The sequence below is a fragment of the Catharus ustulatus genome, chromosome 3 (assembly GCF_009819885.2).
Source record: "Catharus ustulatus isolate bCatUst1 chromosome 3, bCatUst1.pri.v2, whole genome shotgun sequence".
Classification (NCBI taxonomy): domain Eukaryota; kingdom Metazoa; phylum Chordata; class Aves; order Passeriformes; family Turdidae; genus Catharus; species Catharus ustulatus.
Window position 1 is genome coordinate 17,157,168 of NC_046223.1, and position 18,437 is coordinate 17,175,604.

Here is an 18,437-nt window from a genome sequence, read left to right on the forward strand (position 1 = left end):
GCCTGGTATCTTTTCCCCAGTACTCAATGGAATGAAGAAAGAATTAAATAAACAAGGATTGAGAACAAAATAGTTCAAACACAGCAGCCAAGCATTGTTTCTTGGGGTCCTTCAAACCAGACTCCATTTGTGTGTGCAGGGGCCTTGCACTGCTAGCAAAGGTACAGTAAATTCACGAATACAAGCCGCACGGAGTATAAGCCGCATATCCGGTGTGTTGGCAACATTGATGTCTTTGTCAATAGATAAGCCGCACCCGGAATATTAGCCGCACTTTAGTTCGCCGCGAACTTTCACAAAGTCGTCATTTAGTAACACAATCGCGGGATCGCCGGGGCTTACTGGCTTACTGCCGACCTCGGAAACATTGTTTCCAAGTGAAAAAAGACACACCCTTTATTTACAAGCCGAAAAAGACAGGAACAATAGTGTGGTCATTTTGCGAGCATTCCCAATGGATCCGCGTTGCCTTTAAACAGCCGCTCAGACGCGCGGGCAGGCAGCTGAGCTCCGAGCGGAGCCACATCTCTGTGCTGGCACAGGAGCGGCCGTTGTAGCCCTCGCAGCCCCGCGGGGGGAGCGGCCGTTGTAGCCCTCTCCCTGCGAGCCGAGTGGCCGTTCTACCCCTCTCCCTGCAGGGAGAGAGGCTCCCCCAGCCCTCTCCCTGCGAGCTCAGCCAGCCCTGTAGCCGCACAAGACTGAAAACACTTTAAAAAGTACAGAGAAATATCACACACTTTTATCGAACTCACCGAGGTAACTCACCCCGATAACAACCCCCGCCCCTCAGTAACGCCGCCATCCACAGGCAGGCAATAAGCTGTTCTCTGATTGGTTCATCGTCGGAACAACGGGAAACCATGGATTTCAGACTGTTTTGGCTCGGGACTGGACCAGCATGATACTAGGTAAGGGCAGATATCACATTTTTGTCCATAGATTAGCCGCACCGGAATATTGGCCGCATTTCCGGGTTTCCACCAAAATTTTAGTCTTCTTGCTGCGGCTTGTATTCGTGAAATTACTGTAATCTAAATCACCTCCAGAAATGCTGCCTGTCAAATCAGGAATCTGATGGTCAGGATCTCCAAAATGGTTCTTCTGCTGTGACCTTGGACAAGTCTCTTTTTGCTGTGACAGAAAAAAACCCTAAAAAACCATTTTGTGGGGAATAGATAGCCTTGCTACTTTTTAGAATAGCATAATTTTTTTCACAGAAAAAAAAAAATCTCATTTTTAAGAGCTATCTAAAATGAAAATGTCCCCTGTAGAGGAAAATGTTTGCTCAGCAGTACTTCAAAGGATTTTATTTGACCTGAAATAAAACATTGGTTAGCTTCAGAAAACTTGTTATTGTTCAATTTTTTTTTTTAAGTTCATATACTTCATGCTTTCTTTATGCCTTTTAACATATTTTCCAATAAAAAAACCTCCTAGAGTCCAGGGAAAAGGTGTGAAAACTTGGTTTGTTCTATTAATTTTTTGTTTTGTTTTGCCAAAGCACATATTAAGTTTGCACTTTGAATAGCTTTGTCCCACCAGGTTGCTTTTTTAACAAGCTAGAATAAAAATGAACATGCTACTTCCCCGTGTAGAGGCTCTCAAGTGGAAGGCGATACCGATTGTGTCACCAAATGCTAATCACAAGCACGGAGGGTGACAGAATCACTGGAGTCGCTGTGTGAGAAATGACCCTCACTTTTAGAATTTCAAAGATTTATTAAACCTTAACAAAAATACAACAAAAGACTGAATAAAGAGAAAGAGCAGCGCTCGGAGCACAGGACTAAACTACCAAGTGCTCACCCACAAAATGGATGCTCTGACTTTTATGTCCCTAGGCCCCCACAAAGTATTGTTGGTTAACTCCTTCTCTGCCGTCCATTGGTGGAGACCACTTTCTTACACCTTGACTGGAGGTTTAGTACCAAGCTGGGCCTCCCCAAATGCCCCAACTACCCTGGCTATCTCATGACAAGAATACAAGGGGGAGGGGAAGAGGACTAGGGGAGGATATATTACAATAACATGTACATCCACAAAACTTATCCTAACATACACACAATATTCATCTTGTAATTGTGAGAGCCAACCATCACAGTACTTGTCTATAAAAACAATTGAACAATTGCCACATGCTAATGCAGCATCTGTCTGAGAAAGCTCTGGGTCATTTCAGCACCATCCTGTGCCCTGAAATCTCCTCATCAGAGCACCAAAGAGACAACTTTTTACCATATTAGCACTGACAGGACTGACAACGTTCTCTCCATTTGGCACACATCAAACCATGCAAATATTGGCAAAACTCAGGCCTATCTGAGGGAACCTCAGATGTGGAAAGTAGCAAAAAAACCAGCCAAGAGGTCTGCACAGTCTCACGTGGGCACTGTAGAATTATTATACTGCTATTTCCATCTCAGTGAGAAGCAGCATGGAAAACAGTTAAAGTAAACTCAACATTAAAAATTTCACTGACAATTAAGATGACAGATTAAACTGATCTACATGCAATCTGCAAACTGATCTGGCATTCACTGATTAATGCAGTAAATTAGATACTAACATCTCTCATGCAATATTATAAATCACTACCTTCACTCAGCAATGCATATTTGGTGTCAAACAATTTTTGATGCTGGCTAAGTTATTAAATTTTCTGTAGACGAAGCACTGAATATCTGTTACAGTTTTAGGATGAGATTATAAAAAGGCACTTTCAATTTCTGACCAAAGTTATTTGATACTATTAGAACTGCTCTGATTTCCAGAATTCAAGTGGAAATTGCTTTTCATTGTAGTGGAAAACAGCAGAATAAACCTACCAGCACTAAGTCTGGACCTAAACATCTTTTAAGTGGACACACATATTTGAAGTTAGAGATGCTTTACAATCATAATTTATTTCTCAAAAATGGAGCTTTCATGAAACAACCCCTTTCTGAGTCTTACAGATACTTGGTAAAATACAGAGCTCCTTCTTGAAGAAATTGCAGCAAGAAATGCCCCAGAAGGGCCCCGAGAGCTGAGTATTTGCCCCAACTACTGTAAACAAGGCAGAGTCTGTCTCTTACACTTTTCTATGGACATTGCTCACTGTGAGTCAACAGACTCCATGTACTTTCAACTACATTATCCCAAATTCACAAGGTGGGGGTATCCCCCTCCACAAATTCCTGGCAGTGCAAGGATCCAGCCTTAGCAACAACACTTCAGCTCACAGCTGTCAGCACTAATGAGTTAATGCAGACTGTGATGACATCCTGGAGTTATTTGTAGCTGTGGTACAGGTAAGTCCCTCAGGTTACAGGTAGGCATCCTTCCCCAGCTGCATTGGCAGGAGAGGTTATTGCCTCCATCTGTTCACTGCTGCTTTCCCTCCTGATCCGCTGATCAAGCAGCATGTGCAAGTACTCCCTAATTTATTTCAGGCAAAGTCAGACAGGTGACACCAGTACAACAATTCTTACCTACTCCAGGATTTTATGCGACCCTCTCTCATCTCCAAGTGACAGCTGCTCTCTGAGCTGCATTGAAGCATCTCCCAGACTCGTGTGACCTGCTGAAAGGCTGCTCTCTAGTCCCTTTTAAAAACCATCATTATGTGAGATAATTCTGATACATGATAATATTCTTACTAGCCCATGCAAAGAACTTTGTGGAAGAGGAATATTTTTTAAAAGAGGGAATACTGTGGAACATCAGGCTGCTAACTCCTATTACCTTTGCATCTTTGGGAAAACTCATACACAGCTTGGTCTTTATCTAAATATTCAGATCAAGTCTGCTTCTAAACCAAAGGGAATGGGAAAAGAGAAACTGCAAGCATGGTCAAACACTGAGAAAATTGTGTCTCAATTTAGAATTGCTCAAGAGGGACCTCTCTTTAAATCAAAGATGGAAATAAAGGGATTGGGTTACATACAGGAAATTATTAAAGCTTTTTTTTTCCCTTTTTTTTTTTTTAATAGTACTTAATATTACTAAATCAGAATGATCAGGTAACAAAAAGCCCCAAAGAACACCACACTTGGTACAATTTTCTCTTCAGTAAAAGATTTTGGTTTAAATTTTTCTCTAAGGCAGAAACACTGATTACATTAATACAATGGAACAGATATTTTCTAACATGCATCTTAACAGTGCATTATGCCTAAGAAGTTCTGTCAGTTGAAATTTAGTCTAGAACTCAATGATCACCAGGAACTGGATCTGAAATTACTTACTCCTGAATGTAACAAGATATCCTTTCAGAAGCAGGCTGAATTAAGGTTCAAGACAAATGCTGCACATAATACAGATCTTAACCTCATTTAGAAGCAATGCTGTTTAAGGTTGTATTAAGGTATTGAGTTACCTCTTCTGCTTAAACAGAAGTGACAGAGTCATTCACAAGGGTAATAAAAATAAACAAAATAATGCAATAGAAGGAATTGCACCTCCTGGTAAGTGAAAAATTAATGTGGATCTTCTATTACCACTCTTTGGAAAGCAGCATGGGATCCAGTCTCCAATTTCAAGTCAATTTAAGTAGATCTTTCAAAAAGCCTTATTTTCAGTCTCAAATATGATCTACAGGACTCCATTAGAAGGCTCTGGGTTGTAGCTCTGCTGCTACCAACAATCACTTTACTGTTCACAAAGCACTTCTGTGTCTGAATGTTCTTCTCTGTGGAAGAACCGTGTTCATTGTGTTTTTGGAAATATGCCTTCTTTTCTTGACCCATTCATAAAATATCTAGAGAGGCTGAAAAACACAAGGTTCATTTCTGATTTATAATTCACAGAGGCTTCCCAATGCAGAGAAGCTTCTAGGTCTGATTCTTTAAAAGAAGCTTGTTTTGGTAATGCTGATTTTGTAAAGTATGCCTAGATAGTACCATTAATCTTGCACACAACAGTCATTTAATTTTTTTCAGGGTTTATTCTAACAGACTCTGAATAAACTCCTGCAAAATAATTACTCTAAAATGATTGATCTAGCATGGTAACCAGTGAGTGTTGAGAAGTTCAATAGAGAATCTGTTTGTTAAAGATTCCGTGCCTGACCCTATTCATTCACAAGTGAGGAATTGGTGGGCAGACTTCATAGATTACAGGTATTAAAGTACCCACTGGCTTTAAAAGGATACTGCTGTTAGAAATCCCAGACAACAATTCTTCAACTAAAGCATTGTCCCCTTTCTGACACTCTGATGATGTGATGATGTTAAAGGTGGAATGAATTGCCCTCTGAAGTGCCTCTTTTTCTCTCTGTTGACTACAGAGGGACCCTAGAGACCAACTTTGACATGATGCCTAACTTTCAGATAGCTGAAGTCACAAAAGATGAATACCATCTTGTCTAACTTCATACAACAAAGCACCTGAATGTCTGAACTAAATCTTGCCTAGGGAGATTGAATCTTGTGATATTGTGAATTAGATGGTCGGTTTATTATACAGATTTTATTCCCTGACAGTTCAGTTGAGGTCGAGACTGAGAACTGCAAACTGAATTAGCTTTGCAACTTGGAATTTAGGGGAAGATTTTTTTTTCTCCTATCCACTGAAAAGATTTTCTGGCCTTTGTTCAAACACTGAAAAAATCAGGCAGTACCAGCAGAATGTAGAGGTGCTAAAAAAAGGTCACCTATATGCTATTAAGATAAAGAAATAGGGAGAAAGGGACAAGTCCATTGCCTGGCACTGTAAAATGGAAAAGAAACTATCTTCATTTCATCTGAGACTACTGTTTTGAGACGGTATAGCAATATGAATAAATGGAAACCATAATAAACTTTTCTGCAGTCTTTACAGAACAGTATCAAGGTGGGCTTGCATTGCAGGAAGAGTTATTTTGCATGCCTGATTAACATTTGGTGGCATCTGCCTCATCATGACACTTTAGTTTCATTTTAGCCATTATCCTAATTGTCCAGGAAAGGAAGACACTGTTTATTTGAAAATCAAAAAAAGTAATGTGAACCAGGGAGAAATGTTCTGAGAAAGACAACTGTAATACATTACTGCTGGTGCCTGGTACTGCTAGGAACAGAAGCAGCAAGAAGCACATTTATTATAATTTGAGGAGAGCTACACGAAGCCACAAATTAGTCCACATTCTATGAATCAACAATTAAGATGAAGACTACTTGCTACAATATAAACTTATAATGGAATAAAAACTGCCTTAAAGGTTTTGTAATTAGATTAGATAGACAGGAATGTTTTATGACTAAAAGGAAAGAGGAGAAGTAGGCTTGTCCAAATGAGAGGAATTGCCTGATTTCACTTGGGAACAAAGAAAGCTAGAGGTGCTCCAAGATGAAGTTAGAAGGAAACAGAAGATAAACACCATAAATATGGAAGACCACGGCAAAGCACTCTTTGTAAACATGAACAGTGCAAACATCTCTTGGAGTAGAACTTTTCCAACATAGAACAGAAAAGGTTATTCCCATTTCTCAGGTGTCTTACCAGTTGTTAATAAAAAAATAATTGATATAATGGTACAGTAATACATGTGATTGCAAATCCTGTGTCAGCTTCAGCCTCCTATATCTGCAGTGAAAGAACAGCTGTAACTTAAACCTAACTCCTCTCTTGGCTGTGAAGAGAAGAGCAATGATGAAGAAACTGAAGTCCAAATCAGCAATGTTGCTATCAAACTTCTTGTTAGGCTCCTCCTTTTTGAAAAGCTTTAATAAATATTTAGAGGCAGATCTTCAGCTGATGCAAACAGTTGAGGCCCTAACAATTATTGGGATGAGGTGTAATGTGCTTTAGTAATTTGACTGGCAGAAACCACAAGTACCTGCATAGTTACTCACTTCCTTTGTTTTGGGAAATTGCTCCCATGCAAGAAATGCTTTCTTTAATTGGGTAAGCCACTTGGCAATCTTTGCAGACAGGTGAGTCATTTTGCTACTGCTTTGTTACTGATGTGTACAACAAGAGTACACAAGAGGGCTGAATTAACACTGTTGCCAAAACTTTGCACTTAATGGTTCTGATCTTCTAGCAATTGCTTTCTTTTTGTAGTGGTTTCATGAACTGATGTTCATGAACATGTCTACACACACTGTTATTCCACGAGGTGCCTAAAGAGACAACAGTGTCTTTGTGTCTTTTTAGGAACCAATAGCAACACTGATATTATTACAGATTTTTTTTTTTAAACTGCATAACCTGATGATGGATTTATGCAGTTGTTGCTTACAGCTCTTAATGATGATTTAAAAATCCAGTCCACCATTTGTGCTTAAGTGCAAGGAATATGCTGTAGTCTCCAAGAAACCATTTACTCTGGATTATGGTGCATCCAATTCCCCAAAATATCTTAGATCCCAGTATGGCACAACCCATCATCTCACAAAACCAGACAGATTGCTTCTCAACCCTCTAAGTTTTTAGCTATCCAAAGAGCTGCATTGTTCATCTGTATTCACATCAAATGAAAGATCTACCACTGATGATATTTTTGAAACATGATAAATGTTTCTAACAGAGTTGACTAAATTATATTTCCTTGTAGATCTGAAAAATATTTCCAAGCCTCTGCCTATGCTTACAAATTCACTGATACTCCATCAATCATGTTCCATGAACAGTACAGTTCAGTCTGGAATTGGACCCAGGATCCAGCTGACTCATTTAATTGCTCGCAACCTCCCAGTTATATTACTTCAGCAGGCAGTAATTTTAAAAAGGGAGGGAGGGGAAAAGGTATGTTCTTAAAATTTCTTTCTATAATAAAAACTGACTGCAATTTAAGATCTTGCCATCCATGTGTGACTTCTGGATCAATAAGCCTTGCTAGCAGGGCTTTCAAAGGCTCAATTGATAAAAGCCCAGTACACCTCATTTATGGAGGCACTTGGTAAAGCTGCCTCCCTTCTCATCCTCGTGATGGAAGGCATGCCTCAGTGCCAGGTAGTAATGATAGCATTTTTGAGAACTCCTAGGGGACTAAGGAGTGTGGTTCCCATTAATTTGTGCTCCTAAGTCACTTGGCAGCTTTTAAACATTCCTGTCTCTCCCCACGTTTTTCACAACTTCAGAGTAAAAGAACTGCAATATACAGGCTTAATGATACTGGCTGAGACTCTGATGGGCAGCCACTGGTGTTAGTTTCCAAATACAGCATAAAGGACTTTCATTTGTAGAAAGGGCACACACTGCTTTTTGGAAAACTTTTGGAAAACCCCCCTTTAGAGGTTCTTAAACTTTTCAGAGGACAAAAACCCCAATGCAGTATTTTTTTTTTCAGTTGTCATTCCTATTTATGGATTATGGATTTGATTTGGAATGGCAAAGTCGAGGCTTTTTGGTTTCAGTTTTTCTATTGCAGACTGTCACTGTATCCATCAGTGTTGGCACTAAGATACCACGTTTCTCTCCCATACTGGATACAGTGCAGGATTGTAAAGAAATGTCCGTGGATTTAGCAATTGGTTTGCTAAGGAAGCCAACTGTGGTAGACCTGGCAGAAAGAGAACAGCAAGACAAAGCAAGCAGGGCTTCTGAGCCAGAAAGGGGAAGGCTTTGGACAAAAAGAGGGAAGAGCTGGACAGTGTCTTACGGCATGACTGGGGCAGATTTTCAGTGAGACCTCTCAGACACAGAAACCAAGCTGGACTTCAACATTTCAGAGGATAAGCCCTGAGGTATAGAAGTGCCCTGAGACAAAATCTAAAGGACTCTACCCTGTGAAGAAAGAGGAGGAATTACACCTTTTTTTTCAATCTTGTATGCATTACACTACTACAGAGAAGTGGTAACCACATCAGTAGCCACCAGTAGGTGTGACACTTAAGCAGGCTTTTAAAATAATAAGATTCTTGCTGTTGGCTTTATTTCATTTTCAAGCAAACATAGAGTATCTTCTTTCCTTATTGTGCCGTCTTCTCCTCGTTCTTGTTCTTCATCTTCCAAAACCTATTTTGCTCAGTAATGCCTCTGAGGCTCTGGTGAGATGCGCCACAAAAAGGATCAAATTCCATCTACATCCGACTTATTTATCTTTGCTTTTGATATTTATCTATTGTATATTGTATCATATTGTATTGTATACGGTATTTATATTTATCTACTTTCTTATCTTTTCCATGGACATCCTACATATTTATCTTTGCTTTTTGACAAATTTAAATGTTAATGGATTAATTCTTGTGCATTTCATTAAATTTTGACAATTCACTGCATTTTCCTCACTTGGTTTCTTTGCAGGTTCAACAGATGATCCACCTAGTTAATTCAGTCTGTTTGATTGAGTGACTATCTGATTAAGCTTGATTGCTCTAGTTAATTAATTGGATTGTAAATGTTTCTTCCAATCACTTTCTAACTGGTCAAACCTTTTAATCATTTCCACCATCTAGACCAATTATTCCTGCCTGATAGCTTGTTGTTTGCTTCCAGCATCAGTGCTTTGTCACCATCTCTCCCTTCCTCATCTCTCCCTCTCTCTATTATCTGAAGGGATCATACAAGAAAGAGGGACAGAAGCTTTTCACGGGAGCATGCAGTGACAGGACAAGAGGGAATGTCTTCAAACGGAGAGAGAGGATGTTCAGATGGGGTATTAGGAAGAAGTTCTTCACTGTGGTAAAGCACTGGAACAGGTTGCCTAGAGAACATGTGGTTGCCCCATCCCTGGAAGTGTTCAAGGCCAGGTCAGATGGGGCTCTGAGTAACTTGGTCTAGTGGGAAGTGTCCCTCTCCATGGCACGGGGGTTGGAGCTAGATGATATTTAAGGTCTCTTCCAACCCAAACCATTCTGGGATTCTATGTTTTTCTTCATTTGCTGGCTCAGTCTGACTCATTTCCTTTCTCCTCCATCATCTCCCTCTTCTGTGCTGACTTCCTAAGCTTCTTCACTGTCTCTCAGTTCTCCACAAAGACCACTGCAATTCCTCACAAACATGAATCAAGATCAAGTTGCATAGTCAGGTCTTAACAACTCCAAACACCAACCCTATTTGAACCAACAAAACTTTTCTACAGCTAATAGGGAACTTCATGAATATAAAACAAAAATCAGAGCAAAACTATCCCTGACTCTTTCTTTGGCAAAATCAAGGATCTCCATGCCCTCTGTTACAGGCTACCAGTCTTTTGGGGTTTATTATGGGGAGGAAAAGGGAGAGTGAGACTGTCATCTACTTACACAGTGGAGTCAGATTGCATAAATCTTTGAATCTGGAGTAATACCGGCTTAAAATCGTTGGGTCATCTGTAAATCATCATTGTCCTTCCCATTTCTCAAGTGATAATAGCAAATCCTATGATTGTTTTAATAAATCCAAGCAGTTAAAACATCACAAGAAGTAAGTGGCAGCAATTAATAGTAATAAAAATAAGTTCAATTTGGGGAAAGCAGATTACAGAGTTCATTTTCTTTCACTGAATCAATGGCTCCCCTGTTGAAATAAGCCTTAATTAAAGGAGAAGGTCAGGATAAAAATCATATACAGCATTAAAAAGATAATGTATTAGCCAATTCTTCAAGATGTTAAAAAGTACTTAAGACCCACAAGTGCCAACATTTGCAATGTCTCTTGAGCAGTTCCTAGTACTTCTTATGAGCAGGTCCATCTCTTCAGACTATTAAGGCTTTGGATTTTAAAGGCTGAGATTTCTCAATTCTGTTTCTTAACCCAAGCCACCTAACCTTTTCTGAGTTAGAGAGGATGAACCTGTTCATTCTGGTAAGGGACACTTATTTGGAGCTGCTATGGCAGATTCAAGCCTTTCCACCTTCTGCATGAAAACATCTATTCTAAAGATGAGTTCTAAGTGCATTATAAAACATTTATTTTTATCTCCCTCCTCCACATCTTACAGTCCCAAATATATGGCCAGTTGATTACTTAATAAAACAATAGGACTGTCTGTCCCATTTGTCACCAAACTGGCATGGCAGACCTATGAAACCCAAATTCACGAGATATTCAGTTTTGATCCCCTCCTGCTTCTCCTTTGATCAGCACATGAAGGTTCTAAATAGATTAAATTATTCAACATAACCACCACTGTCTAAATCTGGCTCTGCAAGAAGTAGGTGTTCACAGCCAGTAACAGAAATGCATAATCACTAATTCATTACTGCAAGAAGCTACTCTACCACTAATTGAGTTACTGTGCCTTTTCTGGAAGCAATATTAAAACTAAATTTGCTTAATTTTTTTATTCCTAGCATTACAATAACTTCATTTTTTAAAAGATGAAAGTGACAACAAAGATAAGCCCCATAACAAGTTCATTAAATTTATTTTACTTAAATTGGCACAAACCACAAGTGAAATAACTTTCACTTTGGAATGACTTTAAAGTGATTTAACTTCACTACAGTCACCACCCTCATCTGCAAAGCAGTATTTTCTCCAAAACAAGATCCCTACAGGATTAAAACACAAGGAGGTCAGAGATGGTTTTTGGCACACAAGCTGAAGTCAGAATAATCATTCATAGCTCATGAGGGAGCAGAGGTGAATGGGGAAGAAGGTGGTCACCAAAGCATTTGGAAGCAAATATTAAAATAGTAAGGCTTTTCCAAATGCCTACTTAGTGAAATTAGACCCACAGGAAAACCAGATCAGTTGAACTGTATAAATAGCATAGGGCACTTTATGAAAAATGCAGCCAATCTGCCTAATTTTAATTTTTTAAATGAAGAAACATAATACCAACATACTGAATAATTCTGCTGATTTCACTTAGCTCTGGACCTATTCTCCGGCTTGGTAAGGTTCTTAACCATGGCATTAATACCAAAGGAAATTATCCAACTTCTTTTACACAAAAATTACCCGGATAGGCCACGTAATACTATGGTAAATGTTAATCCTAAACCTCAGATAGAGACATCTAGTTCTGAAATTGTGGATATTTTCTTTTTTTAATCATTTTTATTCTTCAGTATTATAACAATGACAAAATGCGGACTGCTCATTGTTCTGTTCACCTGTTCCCCAGAATTTCTGGACAGAGGTGGATCTCCAGACTACATAAGCTGACATGGTTGATTCTACTGAAGGTTCATACCTTCTCTCCTCCATTCCATAAATACAACCAAGCAAATAATGAAAACATAAACTATTGTCACAAATAATCTAGTGGTTTAACAAAACTTCTGTAAATATCTTGCAATTCTACCTGACTGAAAATTACTTAAATGTTATACAATTTTTTTTCCAATTAATTATTAGTATCGAAATGATCTGTGTGCCATCTGGGGCTTCAATGTAAAAAGTGTGTTTAATTATTTTTACAGTAAGAAGATACAGTTGCTGGAGCAACTCCCCAGGGATGAGGTGGAGTCCCCATCACTGGAAGTTCTCAAGATGGAGCTGGTCAGGGTCCTAGATAATCTCACCTAGACTCCCTTTCACACAAAAGGTTGTGCCAGATTCTCTTTTGGGGTTCCTTCCAACCTGGCCTGTTCTGTGATTCTCTCTCATATACTGATATAATCTCAGTTTTCTCTTGGGAAGAAGTTAACTTTTCTACACAATTTTCCAATAGGAAGTATCAAGAACTCATTTTGAAAAGGAGCTCACTGGTATTTCATTAAGTTCAGTTAACCACAACATCCTGTCATCAAATTAATTTATAAGACAAACTGCAAAAAGACAGCACGTGGGAAGACTGAAATGATACATATCCAGGTTTTGTCCGAATGCACGGAAACATCATTTTAGTCATGATTCAGATACATAAGCAATCCTGTCTGGAGGAAGTCCTTATTGATCTCCAGCAGCTGATTTATAAATCTGTTGCTAGAATATTTATCTAGTGGAATCATGAAAAAGTCTATCTGGAAGTTGGTCATATTTCTTCAGACGTGTTTCAAGTCTATATTTTTACTCTTCCTTTGCTACCTCTTCTTTCACATCCTGATCTTCAAAAATTTTCCTTTCCTGAGAGGTCCTGTGCTTTAGATCAAGGATTTTGCCTTTAGTACAACCTTAACTCCAAATTTCAGAAATTTGCATACATATTACAGCCTTCAGATCATTACAGAACTAACTGCCTACCAGCTCTGAAGATAATGTGTGTTTCTTAACTTTCAGTATCTACTGAAAAAAGGCTGTTGCTGAGTGGACAGAAGCATTAATTTAATCAACAGCACACAGTCTCTCCCCCTTCCAAAATAAATGGTTTTTATGTTGCTTACTGAGCTTGAAAACTTGAAAGCTAAGTGCTTCCTCTTGGGCAGGCTGAGTGTCTGAAATAACTGCTTTTAACAGCCCTGGAGCATCATTAAACCTTTAAGACATTTCAGAAGCATTTGGTCTCCACACCCTTTAGGTAAAAATTTACTTAGAATTGGTAAATCAAACATCGCTAAGTAAAACAATGTCTTGTCATTTACTTGCGCCTAATAATAAGTACTTTAATTAAGACTTTTGGAAATAAGTTAGCAAATTAATTAATTTACAACTGCAATAAAAAATCAGTAAGAAACCCATTAAATATCATAAATAAGTCAATACATTACTTAGGAAATGAACTCTATTTTTATTACTAGAAATTACTGTCAACTATAAAATGCCACTGTACCAATTACTTTACTTGTATAAGTAACAAATTTCCTAACTGTTGTTATTAAATTAATGCATTACTTCTCTGCAATTTGTATTTTTTTTCTTTAGCAACGGCCAAAGCACTTATTTAAGTAGTAAGCTGTAAGGAAGAGAATTAGGCAATCAATATCTTAGGTTTTACACACTGACAAACACAATTTGCTTCACATTTTAGTCAGTAATTGAAAGTCAATTGGTTGTAGCAGTCCAGGCATTGCTACCTGTTAGTTGTCCAGAGACAAAACATACAGAATACAAGCAGTCATTGTATTGACTCTAGGGGCTCTCTGATCAGATTCAAATCCTAAGATTGAGAAAAAACAGTAAGAGCTTTCCTTCTATTATGGGAGTTTGGAAATGTGAAGATAATCAAGAGGCAATTAACTAGATTTTTTAAATCTTGAATTTTAAAAAAATTTAGAATTTTATCAGCATCAGAATCTACTGAAGTTCTGACTTTTAATTTCCCATTCAACGCCATATAAATGTTGTTAGAACAAGACTGCTTTCTTGCTTCCCAGCCTAACAACATATAAACAGTTACTTTTTCAGTTCAGATAAATGTTTTTTTTTTCTATGAGAAATCTTTTCTTTGATTAATGAACTCAAAAAAATGGATTCACCAACACGCAAAAGCAAATTCCAACCTCAAACTTCGACCTTCTTCAAGCTCTTGCTGTTTTTCACGCAGAGGGTGGTTGGGCACTGGAACAGGCTCCCCTGGGCAGTGTCACAGCACCAAGGCTGACAGAGTTCAAGAACGGTTTGTACAATGCTCTCAGTCACATGTTGTGACTCTTGGGGTGTCCTGTCCAGGGCTAGGATTTGGACTCAATGACCCTCATGGGCGCCTTCCAACTCGGCACATTCTGTCATTCTGTGATTCTTTCTATGTCTGTGCCTATGGAAATGGTAGCCTAACTTCCTAAGATTGTATGTACACTGTAATTTATTTTAAAATTGTGTTTATGGTCTTCAAAAGGCTTAGAAAAATCAGGCTGAAAGCATGTTTCTATTTCTCAGACATTTCTTTCTCAAATTCACCCATGTTTTATGTGCTTCAGTGGCATTAAGGTATCCAAGTAGCTAAGCTGCCCAAAGGCTTCTAACAGCTGCAGAAAAATTAGATTTAGATTAATCTTTTCTTATTGCTTTTCCCATTTTCTCCAAGCTTAAGGTGTCACCCTCAGCTGCTCATCACCACCTCTTTTCTCGTAAAAATACACTGCCACATCTTCAGCTGTGCACAAAAGGCTTAGTGACCTAAACCAACTGAAAATAAGAGAACAAGTGGTTTTGTTCTCTGGTGGTATTGTTCTTACACTGTGTCCTATCAGCAGGGCAGAGGAATAGCTGTTTGCTACAAATCTGCAGGCAAAATGGGAGATTTGTTCCTTCTTTTGCTCAGAATGTATTTAAATCGCCTCAGCACTTGACATCTGTCATCTGCACAGCAGTGCTTGGTATTGGTAAGAACTCACAGTCCAGCACCTTGGGCTCGCCCTTGAGTGCTCCCAAGAGAGCAGTTCCTGTGCCCACAATCTGTTGCACTGAATTCCCAAAGCACTGTGGATGACTTGTGTCCTTACACCAGCAGCAGAACAAGCATCTACTGTCTGAACATGCCTTTGCTTCCAGCACAATGCCAGGCTGCTCCTTGTTGGAGCTTAGAGAGCACCTTTATGTACAAACAGTGCAATAAATCCTTTAATACAACTGGCCTTTGTGGAGAGCAAGGTAAATGACCAAAATAATGTATGTTCTGCAGCACATTTCCTTGTCCTAGAGAGGTGGAAAAGAAGGACATACAGCTCAACTCAGCACTGGTCCAAATAAATAAAATGGACAAAAAGTAATGTGTTAAGAGCTATAAGTAGTAATATTCTTCACTGACATGCCACCTAAAGATTTCAGTATGATTCACAGACTCCATAAAACTGGTAGAACTAATATGCAGCTGCTTCTGGCACAGAGCACTGAATTTACATACTTGGATTGATTACATAGCTTGTATTTAAAAAAGTAACCCCCATTTAAGTTGCCCATTATTAAAATTCCACACATTACATGAAGTTATTAGGGGCTGCTCAGCAATAATTGCTTTGGAACATTGCCAAAGAAAGACATATTTTATTAGAATCAAGTTTTCCACAGTTGTTTAAAAAACAACCCCGAAATTTGTAACCATTAACATAAAAAAAGATAGCTTGCAAGATGTCTATCTAGGAACCCTTCATCTGTTCTACTTTCTGCTGCAAAAAACTGAAGTTGTCAGGATATGCATCTGGCAAGCCAGGATGAATACTCCTTCTTTTCTCCCAAAATTAAATTTTCATACCTATTCTTTCCAAATGAAAAAAAAAAAAAAACAAACCAAAACAAAAACCCCCAACCCAAACCAAAGGAACAAACTTGTTTTTAACTGCTTGAAGAGAAGTTTCAAGACAATATTAAAAATGATCCTTCCCTGAAAGGGACCTTATTTAAATTTTTTAAAATTTAAATTATTTATTTGACAAGAACCTTTCCTTCTGTGGTGTCTGCAGTAGTCAGAAATTGTGCTTTTCTCCAGAAAGGCATCAAAGTACTGTAAGTCAGAAACAATAAAATACTCCATTACCTGAACTGCAGTTCTTCATGGCAAAGGAATCCACAGCTGCCACACTCTTGTTCCCATTAGGAATATACTCCAGTGAGATCCGAAATGGTTTCTCCAGGTGTCCAACTCTCCTTTGAAGCAACACCCATCTGGTCTCATCGTACAGCAAGAGGAAAGAGCAAAGGAGAAGAGCTGTAAGGAGGGCTACTTTACAAGAAACAAATCCCCCAAAGGAGCATCTCCACTTATGGCTGGTTACACTGTGCCTCCTACCCCAGTCATCACTTCCCTCACAGTGCCCATGGTCAGGGCCTTTCCCTCCCATGGATTTTGCAAAAGTAAGATTCTAAGCACCAAGGTTTCCACCCAGCTAAGATGTGGAAACCCAACTGAGGAGTAGCTTATTTCTCTCTTCTGTCACACTTCTGTGCCCCCAGATGTCTGCCTGCTGTTTAAAGGAAGCTTAACTCTCTGTGCAAAGCAAGTTATGAAATCTGGAGCACACATGAACACTCCCTTTAAATATCATTCCTGAGTTTCACCAGAAAGTCTCTTAGTCACTCAGGAAATAAGGCAGTCTCCAGGGCTGAGCAATAACTGTAATTCCCAGCACTACATCACTGGTTGAGGTAACACACTTTGCTTCTAAAGCAGTAGGCTGGAACATCTATCTGTGCACGAAGCAACACATCTAAAACACACCATTTCTCCTCCTCCACTTCCTGTCCCTCTTTTCCTACTTACCCCCCTCCCAAATGACAAAAATTCCCAGCAAGTAAATCAAGGAAGTGAATTAGCAGCCCTGGAGATTAACATCCACACACCAAGAGTGCTTCAACTCCATCTGCTTGTTGCCAAGAGTAAATGAGAACAAAAAGCCTGTATGAGCTTAATCTATTCCCTGAGATGCTAGAAGACATCAATGCCTGGCTGTCTCTAATGCCCACCTCCTCCCCTCTGATCTGCTGCTTAACCTGAAATAACTTCCAGCCAGAGAGCACAAGAACTATTCCTAGATCCCTCATTCCAATTTTGTATCCCACAAGACATGTCTAAAGGTATGTAGTAAAACTACAAGTTTGTGTCTTTTTGCCAATATACTGGAATTCTGCATGGAAAATGTTAAGGAATTAAATATTTGTACAATAACACGGTGTGCTGGTTTTGTATCGAGGTCACCGAGGAGGAGGATGTACTCCGGGGTTTTTCTCTATGAGAATTTCCTCTGTGAATTGATGGGAAGCTGGTTTAATAATTGACACCCTGGGAAACCAATTAGAAAAGCTAATTTGCCTCCGTGAATCACATTGGTAAAAGTAAGAAGTTCTCTTTTGATTCCAGCTTGTGAGCAGGTAAGGCCAGCCCAGCCCAGTCCCTCTCCATGCAGCCCGGCCGGGCACAGTTGGGCTTGGGAGCCACTGGGCCCCCATCCCCCCGCCCCAACCAGGGGCCCTGATGGTCAGGGCAAAGAGAAGTCTTTGCTAAGATCCCAGCTTTCCCCTCCAGCATGGCCATAGCTTGGTGGGGGCCCTGCCACCATCTCGGAGCAGCCGTGGGCAGGTGAAGGCCTCAGGCACCTCCGTGGCTTGGGGGAATGCGGCTGGGCCCCGTTTTAACAGAGCCCACTCACACCTGCTTACTGGGCTTTGCAGTCTCATCCCTCCAGCCCTTCAGCCTTCCCCCAGCGTGGCCTGCACTGCCCGAGATCCTGGCACGGCTCCAGCATGGCCCCCTCCAGCCCCCTACACCTTCTGTGTGAAATCCCAACCCTTCCAATGCTTGGATGAGACTTGCAGACCTCCTATTCTCCTCCGTTGAGCAAGAAGTAATAGAGCAGAAAGAAAGTACACTGAAGTCAGTGAAGTAAGAGTCCAGTTTCCAGATGGCAATGAAAGTTGGCCAAAAAAAATCTTTTAGTAAGCTATGGGGTGGACTGTACTGCATTGAAGATTCCTATGAATCGTGGAGAAAAACTTGAGGGTGTTGAAGAGTTTGAGAAAAGATCATTTTCCCCAAGGGAAAGGGGGGGTCTCTGTTCCTGGAGAATGAAGTATGAACAGAGGAATTTGAGAAAAAAAGAGATGGATAGAACTTTTGCTTTTGGACAGTTTACCCTTAAAAGTAATACCCCACGAGTTTGACATGGCCCACTAACACAGCTCTGGGAAGGCTGCAAAGGATGGGAAGAGTTTCACAATTTGCAGATTTTCCCAGGTGGATGCAAATCGTGAAAGTGAAGACACAAGAGAACTTTATTTTTCTCTTGGAA

At 39.7% G+C, this 18,437-nt stretch overlaps 1 protein-coding gene across 1 annotated transcript in view; it reads right to left on the reverse strand.

Moving 5' to 3' along the window:
• Window positions 1-18,437, reverse strand: part of ALK (ALK receptor tyrosine kinase) — a 320,839-nt gene that overhangs the window by 93,185 nt on the left and 209,217 nt on the right. The window contains 1 exon segment of the mRNA XM_042779113.1: window positions 16,190-16,317. Coding sequence (XP_042635047.1) covers window positions 16,190-16,317 — 128 coding nt within the window.